The sequence below is a fragment of the Scyliorhinus torazame genome, chromosome 13 (genome assembly GCF_047496885.1).
Source record: "Scyliorhinus torazame isolate Kashiwa2021f chromosome 13, sScyTor2.1, whole genome shotgun sequence".
NCBI classification, from domain to species: Eukaryota; Metazoa; Chordata; class Chondrichthyes; order Carcharhiniformes; family Scyliorhinidae; genus Scyliorhinus; species Scyliorhinus torazame.
In genome coordinates, this window is record NC_092719.1 from 192,487,703 (window position 1) to 192,504,247 (window position 16,545).

The 16,545-nt window shown below is 48.6% G+C and overlaps 1 protein-coding gene across 2 annotated transcripts in view; it reads right to left on the bottom strand.

Annotated features, from left to right (window-relative positions):
- nol8 (nucleolar protein 8) overlaps positions 1-16,545 on the bottom strand; it is a 95,226-nt gene that overhangs the window by 42,275 nt on the left and 36,406 nt on the right. For both annotated transcript variants that reach the window (XM_072472639.1, XM_072472638.1), the window contains exon 8: positions 9,540-9,704. In XM_072472639.1, coding sequence (XP_072328740.1) covers positions 9,540-9,704 — 165 coding nt within the window. The remainder of the gene's footprint in view (positions 1-9,539; positions 9,705-16,545) is intronic.

The window sequence follows — 16,545 nt, forward strand, 5'->3', positions numbered from 1 at the left end:
GGGATGCCGGCTGTCCCCGCTCTTGTTTGCCCCGGCAATCGAACACCTGGCGATTGCTCTGCGAGACACGAAAGGCTGGAAGGGGATCTGAAGAGGAGGCAGAGAGCAGAGTTTCACTCTATACGAATGACCTACTCCTTACATCCTGGACCCACAGAACGGCCTGAAAGTAATCATGAAGATCCTGGAAGAGTTTGGGGCCTTCTCGGGCTACAAACTCAGCCTGGGCAAGAGTGAGGCATTCCCGGAACCCGAACTGGAGAGGGACAGAAATACCGCTCCCTGGGGATCCAGATAGCCCATGACTGGACACGGAACCACAAGTGGAGCTTGACCTGTCTGGCGGAGGAAGTTAAAAAGGACCTACAGAGATGGGATGCACTCCCGCTTTCCCTAGCGGGGAGGGTGCAGACGATGAAGGTGAACTTAGTGCCAAGGTCCCTCTTCAGATCCATAATGATCTTCATTCCCAAGGCCTTTTCCCAAAGGATAGACAAAACGATCATGAAATTTGTGTGTGTGCATGTGTGTGTGTGTGTGGGGGGTGGGGGGGGGGGGGGGGGGGGGAGAACCTCAAGGATCCCCAAGGTTACACTGCAGAGGAGAAGAAACATGGGTGGCCAGCAATACTACCACTGGGCAGCCACAGCCGAGGTGTGGAAGGGATGGATAAGAGAACCAAATACGGAATGGGTGAGGCTGGAGGAGTCCTCTTGCAAGGCAACGATCCTCCTGGTTTTGCCACGGCAGTGTTCCCATCTCCCCAGGCAAAATACATATCCAGCCCAGTGTTGGTAGCCACATCGAGGACATGGAGCCAAATGAGACATTTTGGTTTAACCGAGATGCTCTCCATGGCCCCCATCTGCGGTAACCACAAATTCCCGCCAGCCATGCAAGACGCCCCCTTTAAGAAGTGGAAACGGGGGGGGGGGACACTTTTACATGGGGGACAGACTCGCAACCCTTGATGAACTAACGGAAGGACTGGAGCTAGCGAACAGACAGGAGCTCCGGCACCTACAAATCAAAAACTTTCTCCGCAAGGAGACAACGAGGTACCCTAGGACTCCGAGGTACACATTGCCGGAGGAACTGCTGGACAAGGACAGTAGGGAGAAGGGGAACTGTGGGGACATGTACGGACGACTTTTGGAAAGGGCAAGAACCCCATTAGATGGGTCAAGACAGAAATGGGAGGACAAATGTGGGGCAGAATTAGGGTGGGGACTCTGGAGCGAAGCACCAAGTAGGGCCAATTCTATCTCCTCCTGCGCAAGGCTTAGCCTCAAGCAGTTTAAAGCTTGAATGAACAGGTTCTTCCTGGAGGTGGAGGATAAATGTGAACAGTGTCAGGGAGGCCCGGCCAACCACACAACCACAAGTTCTGGGCATGCCCCAGACTTGTCGGGTTCTGGACAGCCTTCTTCGAGGCGATGTCCAAGGCTGTGGGGGTGAGGGTGGAGCCGTGCCCGAGTAGGGCAGTCTTCGGGGTTTTGGACCAGCCAGAACTACATATGGGGAAGAGGGCCGATGCCCTGGCTTTTGCTTCTCTGATCACACACCAGAGAATCCCACTTGGCTGGCAATCAGCAGCACCACCCACAGCTGCAGACTGGCTGGCAGACCTGTCGGACTTTCTTCACCTGGAAAAGGTGAAGTACACCACCCGAGGGTCAGACAAGGGCTGCCACAGAGCATGGGGACTATTCATCAGCCTGTTCCAAGACCTGTTCAAAGCCAATAGCGATTAGGATTGGGGGTGGGAGGACCGATAAGGGCAGACAAGAGCGCAGAGTAGAGAGGAACAAGGGGGGTGGGTAGGAACATGGAAAAAGTGTGAAAAATGTGAGGGGGACGGGGCAGAGAGAGCCCCCCCCCCCAGCGAAGCCACAAAGTTAACAGCAAGAATCACTAAATTAAGGAAAGAATTCTAACAATATAACACACAGGGTGAAATTTGGGAGCCAGGATGGAGCCTAACTATCAACAGGAGAGGTGGGGGGAGCAAGGAAAGGGTGAGGACCAGTAAAAGGGGGTATGTAAGTTTCCGGTGGCGGCTATGGAGTGAAAGATCGCACATTTGGCAGCTCCAGCTCTTGGTGGACTTTTTGTGGCTTTTAAGCTGGATTTCCATAGGAATTTTTCAGAATAAGGGTATTAAAGCAAGAGGAGAAGGAGTTTATGGAGTGTGCCCTAGGAAAAATCAAAAATGCGAAATCAAATGTTGGCTGGAAGCGAGGACCAGAGTTTGAAGGAGGCAATGGCGGGGAAGCAGGGTTTGACCTCGCCAGCTCAATGGTCGACGGACCAGTTGGTGGACCTCTTGACTGAGAAGTTCACTCAACATCGCAAGGAATGTGCGGAGGACCTGGCCTGGGTGATGGATTTGATCAGGGCAGTGGTCGACCATGTGAAGGAGAGATTGACGACCCAGGGACAGGCGATCCAGAAGTTGGAGGAACTGGTGGTGGAACGAGAGGAGCAGTCCACTGCGATGGCAATGGAGATCGGGATGCTACAGGACCAACAGAAACGGCTGCTGGAGAAGGTGGAGGACCTGGAGAATCGTTCTCAGAGACAGAATATCCAGATCGTCGGTCTGCCAGAGGGGAAGGAAGGATCGGATGCCGGTGCGTATGTGGGGAGGATGCTGGAGAAGCTGATAGGGGAAGGTTTGTGTCCCAAGCCGTTGGAGGTAGACCGGGCCCATAGGGCGCTTATGCGTAAGCCCCAGGGGAGTGAGCCCCCAGGGGCGAGGGTGGTACAGCTACATTGGTTCCTAGATAAGGAACGCATCATGAGGTGGGCCAGGCAGACAAAACGGTGCATGTGGGCAGATTCTGAGATCAGGGTGTACCAGGACTTGGGAGCAGAACTTGCAAAGAGGAGGGCGAGTTTTAATAAAGTCAAGGCGGCCCTGTGCAAAAAAACAAATAAAGTTTGGTCCGCTTTACCCAGCCTGTCTTTGGGTGACCTATGAGGGTTGGGAGCTGTACTTTGGTTCGCCGGACGTGGTGGACTTCATGAAGGACAATAACCTGGTAGACAAACAACGATCTTAAACCTTTACTGTGGAGAACTGAGTTAGAAGTTAAAGCCCTTTTAAAAACCTTAATCTTTTAACTCTGTAATTTAAGTTGCGATGTTTGAAAAGCTGTTTGAGCTTTTAGATGTACAATTCCTTTTTCTTTGTCCGGTCTTTTCTATTTGGTCCTGCTTGAAGGTGTTAGAACAGATAAGATTTTGTTAAAGGAGGAGGGGTGGGCCTTTGTGCTTGGACCTTGGGAGGGATTATTTGTTTGTTTTTTGTGTTTTTTGCCATTGTTCTGGGGACTTATACAAAGAGTGGTGGGGGGGGGGGGGGGGGGGGGGGGGTGAGGGAACCAGCAGGTGGTAGGATGCTAGGCGCCGGGGGCGGGAGCCACCAGGCTAACTGGGAGGGCTAATTCAAGGAAGCAAAGTGTAGGGTGAGCTGAAGATTAATGTATTGGGGGGAGGGGGCTGCTGACGTGGAGGGGACATTTAAGAGGTTGGAGGAGGAGAGTAGATGATGGTAGCTGCTGAGGGCGGGCCAGGTGAGGTGCGGGGCACGGGCTGGCCTAGGAAAGGTCATGGCAGATCGACAGGGGAGGGGGATAGGGTACCCCCCGACCAGGCTGGATGAATGGAATGTTCGTGGACTGAATGGGCCAGTCAAAAGAGCCCGTGTGTTCGCACACTTGAGACAGAGGAAGGTGGTTGTGGCCATGTTGCAAGAGATGCACTTGAAGCTGGGAGACCAAGTTCGACTGAAGAAGGGATGGGTCGGACAGGTGTTCCATTCGGGATTGGACTTTAAAACAAGGGTGGTGGCAATCCTGGTTAATAAAAAGGTGGCATTCGAGGTGGGGAAGATAGAGGCAGACCTGGGGATTGGATTTATTATGGTTGGCGGGAAGCTAGAGAGAATGGCAGTGGTGTTGGTTAATATATACGCCTCAAACTGGGATGATGTCGCGTTTGTCAGGAGGGTGCTGGGGAAGATTCCGGACATCGACTCGCACCAGCTGATTATGGGGGGGGGGGGGATTTTAATACGGTTCTGGATTCAAGACTAGACCGGTCGAGTTCCAGGTCAGGAAACGTATCAGCAATGGGGAAAGAACTGGGCGGGGGGGGGGTTAATGGAGCACATTGGGGGGGTGGTGGATCCGTGGAGATTTGGGAGGCTAAGGAGCAAGGAGTATTCATTCTACTCCCATGTGCACAAGATATATTCCAGGATAGACTTTTTCGTACTTCACAAAACGCGGTTAGCGAGGGTGGAGGACACTGAATATTCAGCAATCGTGGTGTATCCACACTGGATAGACCTACGGGTAAGCACAGGAAATACCCAGCGTCCACAGTGGAGGTTAGATGTAGGGCTGTTAGTGGAGGGTGAGATGTGTGAGCGGGTGAGAGGCCATTTGGGGGTACATAAATAGCAATACACAGGAGAGACCGCGGCAAGGTGGTTTGGGAAGCATTGTAGGCGGTTATCAGAGGGGAATTTATTTTGATTCAGGCCCATAAGGAGAAGACTGAACAGGCGGAATTGGACAGGCTGGTAGGTGAAATCTTACAGGTGGACAAGATATATGCAGAGTCTCCGGATCAGGAGCCCCTGAAGGAGTGTCAGAGACTCCAAATGGAATTTGGGCTCCTGTCCACAGGTAAGGCAGAAGGGCAGTTGAGGAGGGTGACAGGGGCGATATACGAATATGGGGAGAAAGCCAGTAGGATGTTAGCACATCAACTGAGGAAGCAGGAGACGGCGAGAGAAATTGGGAAATTGGGAAAGTAAAGACTACGAGGGGGGGGGGGGGGGGGGGGGGGGAAAGAGGTAGTGGTGGACCCGGGGGCGATAAATGATGTGTTTCGCGAATTTTATAGTCGACTCTATGAATCGGGGGGGGGGGGGGGGGTTATGAAGCAATTTTTGGAGAGGCTAGTTACCAAAGGTAGATGAGGAGCTGGTGGAATGCCTGAGGGGCCCAATTGGGCTTGGAGAGGTGATAGGCGGGTTGGGGGCGATGCAAGCGAATAGTACCCAGGGACCTGATGGAGTTTTATAAAAAGTTTTCTGGGTTACTGGGGCTGCTCCTGGTTAAGCCCTTTAACGAGTCTAAGGAGCTGGGAGTGCTCCCCCCAACGCTATCACAGGCATCGATTTCTCTCATCTTGAAGCGGAACAAGGACTGTGGATTGTACAGGCCGATTTCTGTTTTGAACGTAGACGCTAAATTGCTGGCAAAGATCTTGGCCACACTTATAGAGGATTGTATCCCGGAGGTAATCGGGGAGGACCAGACGGGATTTGTGAAGGGCAGGCATCTGACGTCCAACATTAGACTGCTCCCGAATGTTATAACGATGCCAGCGGAGGGGCGTGATGTTGAGGTCGCAGTAGCTATAGATGCAGAAAAGGCCTTTGACCGGGTGGAGTGGAAGTACCTATGGGATATTTTAGGCAGGTTCGGGTTTGGGCAGGGATTTGTGGATTGGGTCCAGTTGCTATACCAGGCTCCGGTGGCGAATGTAAGTATCAAACGGGTCCGGTCAGAATATTTTAGTCTCTGTAGGGGGACAAGACAGGGGTGCTCGCTCTCACCACTACTGTTTGTCCTGGCCATAGAGCCCTTGGCAATGGCCCTTAGGTCATCGAATGTTTGGCAGAGGGATAGTGAGAAGGGGGGTTAGAGCACAGGGTCTCCGCTCTACTCGGATTTACTGCTTTATATCACAGATCTGTTGGCTGGAATTATGGAGACACTGGAATTTGGGCTCCTGTCCACAGGTAAGGCAGAAGGGCAGTTGAGGAGGGTGACAGGGGCGATATACGAATATGGGGAGAAAGCCAGTAGGATGTTAGCACACCAATTGAGGAAGCAGGAGACGGAGGGTTTCAGGCTACAAGTTAAAGGTGGGAAAGAGCAAGGTTTTTGCGATTCAGGTATGGGGACAGGAAAGGAGACCGAAGGAGTTACCTTTTAAGGTGGTGGGGAGGAGCTTTATGTATCTGGGAATCCAGGTGGCTATGGATTGGGGACAGCTCCACAAGTTAAATCTGGGTAAAGCGGTCGATCAGATGAAAAGGGATTTCCGCAGGTGGGACATGCTCCCGCTGACACTGGCGGGGAGGGTGCAGACGGTGAAGATGACAGTCCTCCCGAGGCTGCTGTTTTTTCTTCAATGTCTCCCGATATTTGTCCGGAAGGCCTTTTTTAGGAAAATGAATGCGGCGATCTTGGGTTTTATGTGGGCGGGTAAAACCCCGAGGGTGAAGACGGCACTCCTGGAACGGGGTCGCGGGGAGGGGGGCTTGGCCTTCCCGAGTTTTATTAATTATTACTGGGCGGCCAACTTCCTGGTCAGGAAGTGGGTAGTGGGGTTCGGTTTAGGAGCAAGTAAAGGCGACATCCTGCAGGGGTAAGAGTTTGGAGGCTTTATTGACGGAACCCTTGCCGTTCTCGCCGGCTCGGTACTCCACAAGCCCAGTGGTAGTGGCAGCACTGAGGGTGTGGGGACAATGGAGACAACACATGGGATTGGAGGGAGCGTCAGTGTGGTCACCGATCTGTGATAATCACCGGTTTGTTCCGGGGGGGCTGGACGGGGGCTTTAGGAGGTGGCAGCGGGCAGGGATTGAGAGATTTGGGGATATCTTCATTCAGGAGGGTTTCCCGAGCCTGGAGGCATTAGAGGAGTTTGGGTTGCCGGGTGGGAACGGGTTTCGGTACCTACTGGTACGGGACTTAGTCCGGAGGCAGGTTCCAAGCTTGCCTCGCCTCCCCCTGAGGGACCTACAGCATAAGGTTATGTCAAAAACAGGGATTGGGGAGGGTCTCGGAGATATATAAGGAGTTGATGGAATGGGAAGGAGTCCCTATCCGGGAAGTGAAGAGGAAGTGGGAAGAGGAGCTGGGAGGAGAGTTGGAAATCAAATTATGGGAAAAGGCTTGGAAGAGTTAATTCACCCTCGTCATATGCCACTTAGCCTGATCCAGTTCAAGGTGGTTCATAGGGCCCAGATGAGCAGGTTTTTTGAGGAAGTGGAGGATAGGTGCGGATGCTGTGGGGGGAAGCCTGGCTAATCATGTACATATGTTCTGGGCGTGTCCGAAGTTGAGGGGATTCTGCCATGGATTTGCGGCCATTGTGACAGAGGTCCTGGAAGGGAGGGTGACTCCGAGTCCAGAATTGGCAATATTTGGAGTGTCGGAAGATCCGGGGGCCATGGGGGGGGGGGGGGGAGGGAGGCCGATGTTCTGGCCCGGAGACGTATTTTGCTGGGATGGAGAGACTCGGAATCCCCAAAGTCAGGAGTGTGGGTCAGCGACATGGCAAAGTTTCTCAGGCTGGAAAAGATTAAGTTCGCCTTGAGAGGGTCAATTCAGGGGTTCGCCCGGAGGTGGCAGCCGCTCATCGACTTCTTCAATGAAAATTGAACGTGAGCAGTAATGGGGCAGCACGGTGGCACAGTGGGTTAGCCCTGCTGCCACACGGCGCCGAGGTCCCAGGTTCGATCCCGGCTCTGGGTCACTGTCCGTGTGGAGTTTGCACATTCTCCCTGTGTTTGCGTGGGTTTCACCCCCACATCCCAAAGATGTGCAGGGTAGGTGAATTGGCCACGCTAAATTGCCCCTTAATTGGAAAAAATGAATTGGGTACTCTAAATTTATTTTTTTAAGAAATTGAACGTGAGCAGTAAGGGGGGAGGAAAATGGCAGGCATGGAAATGTAAGAGAAGGACAGGGAACTTAGTACACGGGTAATTAGAGAATAGGGCGGGGGTAGTAGGGGACGTTGTGTTTAGGTTTTTTGCGTGTGTCGGCCTGCATGGTTGTTTAAGGAATGTTAAAGTGTTAAACTGTAAAAATTACAAATGCTTCAGTAAAATATTTTCTAAAAAAAAAAAGGGGTATGTTAAAACTGCATAAAAAACATCTTATTCTGTAAATATTATGTACCTTATATGTCAAATTGTTAAACTGTTAAAATTGGAAAATGCCAATAAAAGTATTTTTAAAAATGGTTGGGAAGGCTTTATTATTTTGGGAGATTCGGGGGCAGGGTCAATGGCTCAGAGTTCTTGCTCTAGATTTCTATCCACCATCCCTGCTGAAAGTTTACATGTGGATGTTACGCAAGGACTAGATTGCCTTGGCTTTGGTGCCTCATATGCAAATTGGCCTGCTAACATTCAACATCTTGGTTCATATGAATTGTATACTTAAATGAACCTGCGGAATGGACTCCTCTACTCCTAACGTCATGATCACAGGCAAGGTTATGTCTGAACCATCAACACCTATACCCCCCTACCCCTTCCAACATGTCATTCTGTGTTGCTTACAACGCCACTTTAAGTCCCTGATGCTGAGCCCTTGCTCTGCATTTGTCAAAATACTTCAAAAGCCACTAATTTACTCAATTACTTCCTGATGCCAACTTTTCATGCCCATGAACCCCCAAAAAACCTTTACTTTCCCCTCCCCCAGTTATTTTCATTAATATCCCATCTTCACCAAGTCCAAAGGGTGCCTAGTAAATCAAGTCTGGCAGAAAATTGGTTTTGCCTTCCATCACCAGATCCAGGTCTCTCCTTGGGTACTGTTTCTCGTGTTAAAATCCTTGACTCTTCTGTCCTTGTGAACTACTGTCGAATCTCTAGCCTCTCTTTCCTCTCTAAATTTTGTGAACATATTGTCACCTCCCAAATCCATGCCCATCTTTCATGCAACTCCATGTTTGAATCTCTGCAGTTTCGAGCCCTGTTGCAGAACAGAAATAGCCCCAAACCAAGATACAACTGACATTTTCTGCAACTTTGATTGTGGTGTATCATCCCTGCCCAATCTTTCTGCAGCTTTTCACATGGTCGGCCATATTGTTAAGCACTTCATTCCATTGTCCAGCTCAATGAAATCATCCGCTCTTAAGTTTCAATCTCAGCTGTCCACTCGTAACTCTCCTTAAACATCTTGGTTATCTCTGCGTTAATAGCTCCTCCTTTTGCTCAGCCTCCATTTTTGTCTGGTTGCACTTCTGTGAAAGACGTTGGAATGTTTGTCTATGTTGAAAATATTTATTAATTTTAAAGTCTTGTTGTTGTACCTCAGCAAAGAGTCAACTGGCTTTTGGGTAGGAAAGGCGCGGGAATAAAACTGCAAGCAAAATCAAAACACAATGTATCAAAACTTAAATTAAGACACCCTAGTTGAATGATTGTACAAAGATTCAAACCAATTCTTTGGGGGTTCAGGTTCTGAGCATACAACTAGCAGTCTCAGGACTAAAAATGGTTTCTGTGAGAAATGGAAAATGCCTCAATCAGGCCACACTGGGAATAATTTTAAGATTGAGAAACAAAATACATTGTTCTGACAGAATACATCAGGTTATTCCACAACCAGTCATGTTTAACCTGAACCAGGACAGCTTACTGCTGAGAATTACAATTTTTGATAACATTCAACAGGCCAAACCCACAATTGACCAAAACAAAAGCTTACTTTAGCAACATGCCATTTTTCTTTGTTTTCTTCGCCAGCTTCTGCTGATAGGTTTTCATCTTTGGTTTTAGAACTTCCTCTAATATCTTCAAACAGTGCCTTGTTTTCATTCTGTTCTTCAAAATCAAAGATAACATGCTTCCCTTTATCAGGTTTCTGACTGTCCTACAGTAATACATTAAAAAAAAAGTATTTTGTTTAGAGGCTAAAAAGTGGGGGTAAATAGTGAGACTATGGAACTGGAGACCATAATGAAGAGAAGTAAATAAAAGGAAGAAAATGAGCAATTAATTACAGCACAAAATTTCTAAATTTGTACCAGTGTTACGGCCACAGCAGATGTTAATTGCTGAACAAATCAAATGCAAGAAGGAAACTTAGCTTAAACAAGAAGGAAACACAACTCTTTTTATTGTATCCTGAAAATTGGAAGAAAACCCACTGATCCCAGCATTATAGAATTCCAGTACCACTTTCAGGATTTTAAAAATGGAAGGATTTAGTAACAAGAAAAGAAAACTTAAGCACACAAGATTTCAGTTACACAATTAAAAATAGTCCTACAAAATATCCCCCCAAAAACTCAACTTGGTCAGACCTACAAGTAAATGCCCTCCAGGCAACCTTTCCATGGTCCTCAGCACCACTTTGAACTTAATTTTTCCAAAATATCAATATCTATCATGTCTTCCATACTGCCTCTCACTTTGGATCAAATACAAATTAATAACCTTCCCTTATTTATTCATGAAATCTTTGCAAACTGTAAAAACCTTTTACTCCCTGTTGAAATTTAATAGAGATAAAACAAGTCTCTCGCGATCTTCGAATACAAATTTCTAACCTTCACTTATAAAACAACTTGGCAATAGCTTCATTACAAATGCATGCATTTAGCATCTCTACACCTTTCATATCTCAATTTTTCCAGATAAGGTGCCTCCATTATCTTTCCCCAGCTTATTCACAGACAGACATCTTTACAGAATTAAACAATATTCCCCCAAAAGTACACCAGTCCTTCTTCAGGGAAGAGGAAAGAAGTGAGGGATAAGCAAAGCATTTGGATTGTTATTTCCAATCTTTGTGTATACATCTTGTTGATATTTTCTTGTTGTGCTTCAGTTAATGTTAACAGGCATTATAAATTAAATTTTCTCCTCTTTCATGACAATTACTGCCATGAATCCTTTCTCACCCAGTTGTGCAGTCAGTTAATTGGGATTTCATTCTGCTCGAGATTAAATAGCAAAAGGCAAAGTGGTGATCAGAAACTGTCCAATGTTGGTGTCTTTTGGAAAAACAAATCGCTGTTAATATCTCTTTGTGCACCGAGGACCCGGGTTTGATCCCGGATCACTGTCTGTGTGGAGTTTTCACATTCTCCTCGTGTCTGCGTGGATCTCACCCCCACAACCAAAAAGATGTAAAGACGGTGAATTGGCCTTAATTGGGGGGGGGGGGATTGAGTACTCGCAGTTAATTATGTTAGGTCTTGCACAAAGCGATATATATATTTTAAATTTAGAGTACTCAATTTTGGACACCTAGGATAAAACGTACCCAATCTTATCAAGAAGATAAACGAGGTTATGCAATTTCAAGTAATAATCAAAGTATTAGAACAAAGAACAAAGAAAAGTACAGCACAGGAACAGGCCCTTTGGCCCTCCAAGCCCGTGCCGACCATGCTGCCCGACTAAACTACAATTTTCTACACTTCCTGGGTCCATTTCCCTCTATTCCCATCCTATTCATGTATTTGTCAAGATGCCCCTTAAATGTCACTATCGTCCCTGCTTCCACCACCTCATCCGGCAGCGAGTTTCAGGCACCCACTACCCTCTGTGTAAAAAAAAGCTGGCCTCGTACATCTACTCTAAACCTTGCCCCTCGCACCTTAAACCTATGCCCCCTAGTAATTGACCCCTCTACCCTGGGGAAAAGCCTCTGACTATCCACTCTGTCTATGCCCCTCATAATTTTGTAGACCTCTATCAGGTCGCCCCTCAACCTCCGTCATTCCAGTGAGAACAAACCGAGTTTATTCAACCGCTCCTCATGGCTAATGCCCTCCATACCAGGCAACATCCTGGTAAATCTCTTCTGCACCCTCTCCAAAGCCTCCACATCCTTCTGGTAGTGTGGCGACCAGAATTGAACACTATACTCCAAGTGTAGCCTAAGGTTCTATACAGCTGCAACATGACTTGACAATTCTTATTCTCAATGCCCAGGCCAATGAAGGCAAGCATGCCGTGTGCCTTCTTGACTACCTACTCCACCGGTGTTGCCCCTTTCAGTGACCTGTGGACCTGTACACCAAGATCTCTCTGACTGTCAATACCCTTGAGGGTTCTACCATTCACTGTATATTCCCTACCTGCATTAGACCATCCAAAATGCATTGCCTCACATTTGTCCGGATTAAACTCCATCTGCCATCTCTCCGCCCAAGTCTCCAAACGATCTAAATCCTGTTGTATCCTCTGACAGTCCTCATCGCTATCCGCAATTCCACCAACCTTTGTGTCGTCTGCAAACTTACTAATCAGACCAGTTACATTTTCCTCCAAATCATTTATATATACTACAAACAGCAACGGTCCCAGCACTGATCCCTGCGGAACACCACTAGTCACAGCCCTCCAATTAGAAAAGCACCCTTCCATTGCTACTCTCTGCCTTCTACGACCTAGCCAGTTCTGTATCCACCTTGCCAGCTCACCCCTGATCTGTATATTGGAGCCGCAGCTCCCAGGCAAGACCAAAACTGTAGTCCCATTAGCATACTAATGGCCCATCTCCGGGAACAAAAGAGTAACATTTGAGTACCTGATACTAAGGCAGACACCCCGGCGCCAGAGGAGACCGAAACAAAGCAGGCCAACGGCCACCTAGGACACGTCCAGCCATCAGGGCACCCACCCCTTTATTGGACGAGATCAATATGAATGATCAAGAAACGGCCCAATTCATTGGGGCCAAGTTCAAGGCCTGCCCAAAAGAGCACGAAGACCCTTTGGGTATAAGAAGGAGCCCCCAAGAGAGAATAGTTCTCTTGGACCCGGCTCTCACCGAGGAGAGACCGGCCCAACAGCTGCACCAGAAGCAAGTAAGTCCAAGGCCAACGCACGCTACCAGACAGACGACCGTAGCTGTTCCTTTACCAGTTCGACCCCAGCAGCCTCAGAACCGAACAACTGCCATTGTTCCTCTGACTGAGTGGGCACCCGAAGCGAAGTATAGGCTTTAGCAGTAGTGATAGTTTAGTCTGTGGTATTTGTGCATGAATAGATTTAACTGTGTGTGTAAATAAATAAGCATGGACTATGAACTAACTAACTGGTGTATCAAGTCTTTGATCAGTATTCGAGTTTGAACCTTGTGGTGGTATCGAAAGATACCTGGCAACTCTAGAGCAAACGTAATTGGAATGAAGGAAGGCGACCATATTGACCGCCATATTCAGAGCCAACCAAAGAGAGCAACATTTACTGGCGACCTCTGACAGGACTCGACCTAGAAGTGGCCTAGTCACTCCGAGAGAACCCAAATTTGAATTGGAATCCAATTGGAAACAGAAAAACCATAAGTGTGAGAACGATACTGATCAAACCTCCGAGATTCGGAAGTGTGTTAATGCATGCGTACTAACAGGGATATAAGGTAAACCTGAGAGATTTTGTTGCGTAAAACTGTCGGGAGTTTTGTAGGCCGGAAAATAGCATAAGCCGTACCCGTGTTTACATCACCACTTTATCACCCCCTGTTCCAATTCAGTAGAGAACCCAGAGATAGAGAGAAAATGGCAATGAAGGCAATGGAACGCCTTATGAACCCCCAAGAATTAGAGGACGCAGCGACCAGCAGAGTAGGACAGTGTCCTGTATGGGAAGAAGAGATCAGAAAATATCTCAAAGGGAAAGGATGGCCCCTTTGGAGTGAATTCTGCACCAATGACGAAACAGGTCCTGGGAATATAGGACATACTTGGTGGGAGAACCTGTCAGAGATTCATAAGAAGAGCTTGAGGAAAGCTCGCAAGCTGATGGCAATCGTGTCCTGCTTGGCACAATTGCGAGGCACAGAGGAGATCGTTTGGACGCTCCGTAGAGAGAGAGGAGACAGAAATAGTGAGGGAGATGTGAGCGAATTTGAGAAGGAGAATAAGGAGTTAAGAGAACAGTTAGCAGCGAGGGACAGAGAGGTGGATGATGCCAAGTGGGCACACCAGTTTCGCCCATTTGAGTAGTTTTCAGACCCAGTACGATAAGGCCTACCAGGACACGCAACGCGTGGTAAGGCAAGAAACCGAGCAACAGGTAGAACAATTGCAGAAACAGTGCAATGATTTAAAGGCAGCCCTACGAGGGCGCCACACTTCCACGATGGAACAAAGGCAGAGCTCCGTAGATCACGCAAAGTGCCAGAAGCAAATTGCAGAATTGCAATCTCTGCTTTCTGTCCAGAATGGGTTTCAAAGCACGTCTGGACCCCAGTTCGACCAGGAAAACGGCCCCGATTGGCAGGAGTTAAATGAAGCTGCCCACAGATACATACATGGGACATGTACGCAAGAAAAACCCCAAAAAAGAAAAGCACCCCAACCCTCGACTGAACAGGCAGAACACACCCCCCATGAACCCGGTAACCACACACCGCAGGGCCGCAGCAGAAGGAAACGCAGATTTCCTATATACAACCCCGTTAACCGTGACCCAATTACGGGACGCGTGTGGAAAAATTACACCGTTCCTTCCCACATCAGACCCCCACCAGTTTTTCGCTAGAGTTATACAGCAGGCTACCATGTACGGCCTGGACGAAAAGGAGCAATTGAAGCTCAGTTTTAAGCCTCGACCCTTCAGTCGTGGCAGCCCTTCCCGACCCACAGAATGTAGGAGGAGGCACACTCCAAGAGATGCACACAGCGATCCTGGATGCGATTGGCTATAACAGAGGAGACCCCGTAGAAGGCCTAAACAAGTGCAGGCAAAAGAAAACCGAGCACCCCACAGCGTTTGCTGGATGCTTGTGGTTACATTTCACAGCAGTATTTGGAGAGTTATCCCGCACCCATTTGTCTGTGGATAATATGGCCAAATGGACTCGAATCCTAGTCTCTCATGCGACAGAGGCAGGACAGAGAGCTTGTGCAAATTACAACCCCTCAGATGAGGCCCACAATGAGAAATGGGTTTTGAAAAGATTGTCCCGCACTTGGGAGCAATCCGTCCAAGGCAAAACCGCATTTGCAAAACCAGAGGAAGAGCAGGCAGACAAGCATCCAGTTAGGACGCACTAGAACCCCGCATGGGTAAATGAGGGCAGGAACAGCCCACCGCAGCCTAAATTCCAGGAATGCTACAATTGTGGACAGTTAGGACATTACGCACGAGAATGTCAAGCGCCCCCGAAACAGCAACGGAATCAGCCCACCAATGCCCCCCCCCCCACCGAACCAGCAACGACACCAACAGCCCCAACCCCCCACCCAGGGAACCACACCCAAGGGAGCAATGCAGCAGAGAGCCTGCTCCACCTTACGTGCCCCAGGGGTCATGTTACAACTGTGGGCAGTCAGGACACTTCGCCCAAGATTGCAGGAGACCCCCACCACCAGCTAGACTAGCCCCCAGATATGAAAGAGAACACCACCCACAGCAGCTGCAAGGTCCCAGCTGCCCTATGCAAACTCTGAGCGCTTACCCACCACTTCTCATGGCAGGGATACCTCAGCAATGCCACTTCATTTTTGTTTATCTGCTCCTTCCTCTCTTCTTCAGTCACACTACACTGACTCCACATGCTAGTTACACCCCAGTCCAAATGTGATTTACGGTGCCCTTTTTGATGGAACCTGCACCATGTTTGTCGTATGTTTGTTCGTTTAGTGTACATGTTAAATGTTGTTTGTGAATTTAAAGTTTTTCATGGCCCCACGCCACCACTCTTTTAACACCCACTGGCAGTTAATGGAACAAGTTCATTGACAGACAACTGTTCAGAGGAACTAGTTTGTCGGCAGACACCAATCATAGCTACTCTCCTGATTTGAAGGTAATCACGAGAGGCAGCCCCCATGATGACCACATTCTTACCCGTTCTTGCTGGTTGCTCAGGCAGTGGAGAAACGGCACTGGTCCCCGCCCTGCCTGAGGACCCCCCTCTGGTCAGCTACGCTCGAGTAGAGCACACACTGCACTGATCACCGTCCTACTCGGGGATTCCACCCATTCTCACTCGCCGCGGTCCATACGCACCCCATTTCGGCTCATTACGTTCGAGATTCTTTTGTTTGTTTCTGGCGACCCTTAGGTTGCTTCCGTATGCTATTTACATCCTCAAACACTAGAATGGTAGATCGCACAGGCTGCAAGACGGCTCGCACAATGTCAGTATTTTTCTCGGATGTCTTGTCCAAATATTTGGTTTAAAAAAAAATAAAAAATGAGGGAGTCACAGGTGGTGATCAATTATAATGGGTAATTGGCAAAAAAGGACAGACAGAGACATACGAGATCTTAAGCAAGATAATAACAAATATTATGCTTGTGTCCATAGAACTCCGGAACCTCAGGAACCCCAGAGGAAGAAAAAGACCGACAGAAGGAAAGATGAAGACAACCTTCATGTTTGTCAACTGGATCGTAGCGGGATCCCTTCAGGACGCTACCCCCCTGACCCCTACCACACAGGCCATCAAGGATTCCCACCCCCGCCATACACTGTACCCGAAACAGTTAACCCCGGGATAGGTAACCCCGAGATAGTTAACCCCAAGACAGTTACCGACAACCCGACCTGGTGTGACACGTTTATCACCTGGTATTCACTATCTTACATAGTAGAAGCACTCTCAGTACTGGCGATACGCTGCAGTGTCATGCCGACACTTAGACTCAGGAAAAGGCGAAGGAGAGCCACCCGCTCTCGCACCCCGGTATACACGTTTAGGTCCCATATTTTCGGACTCCAACAAACCCCCCAACCCCTTTAGGTG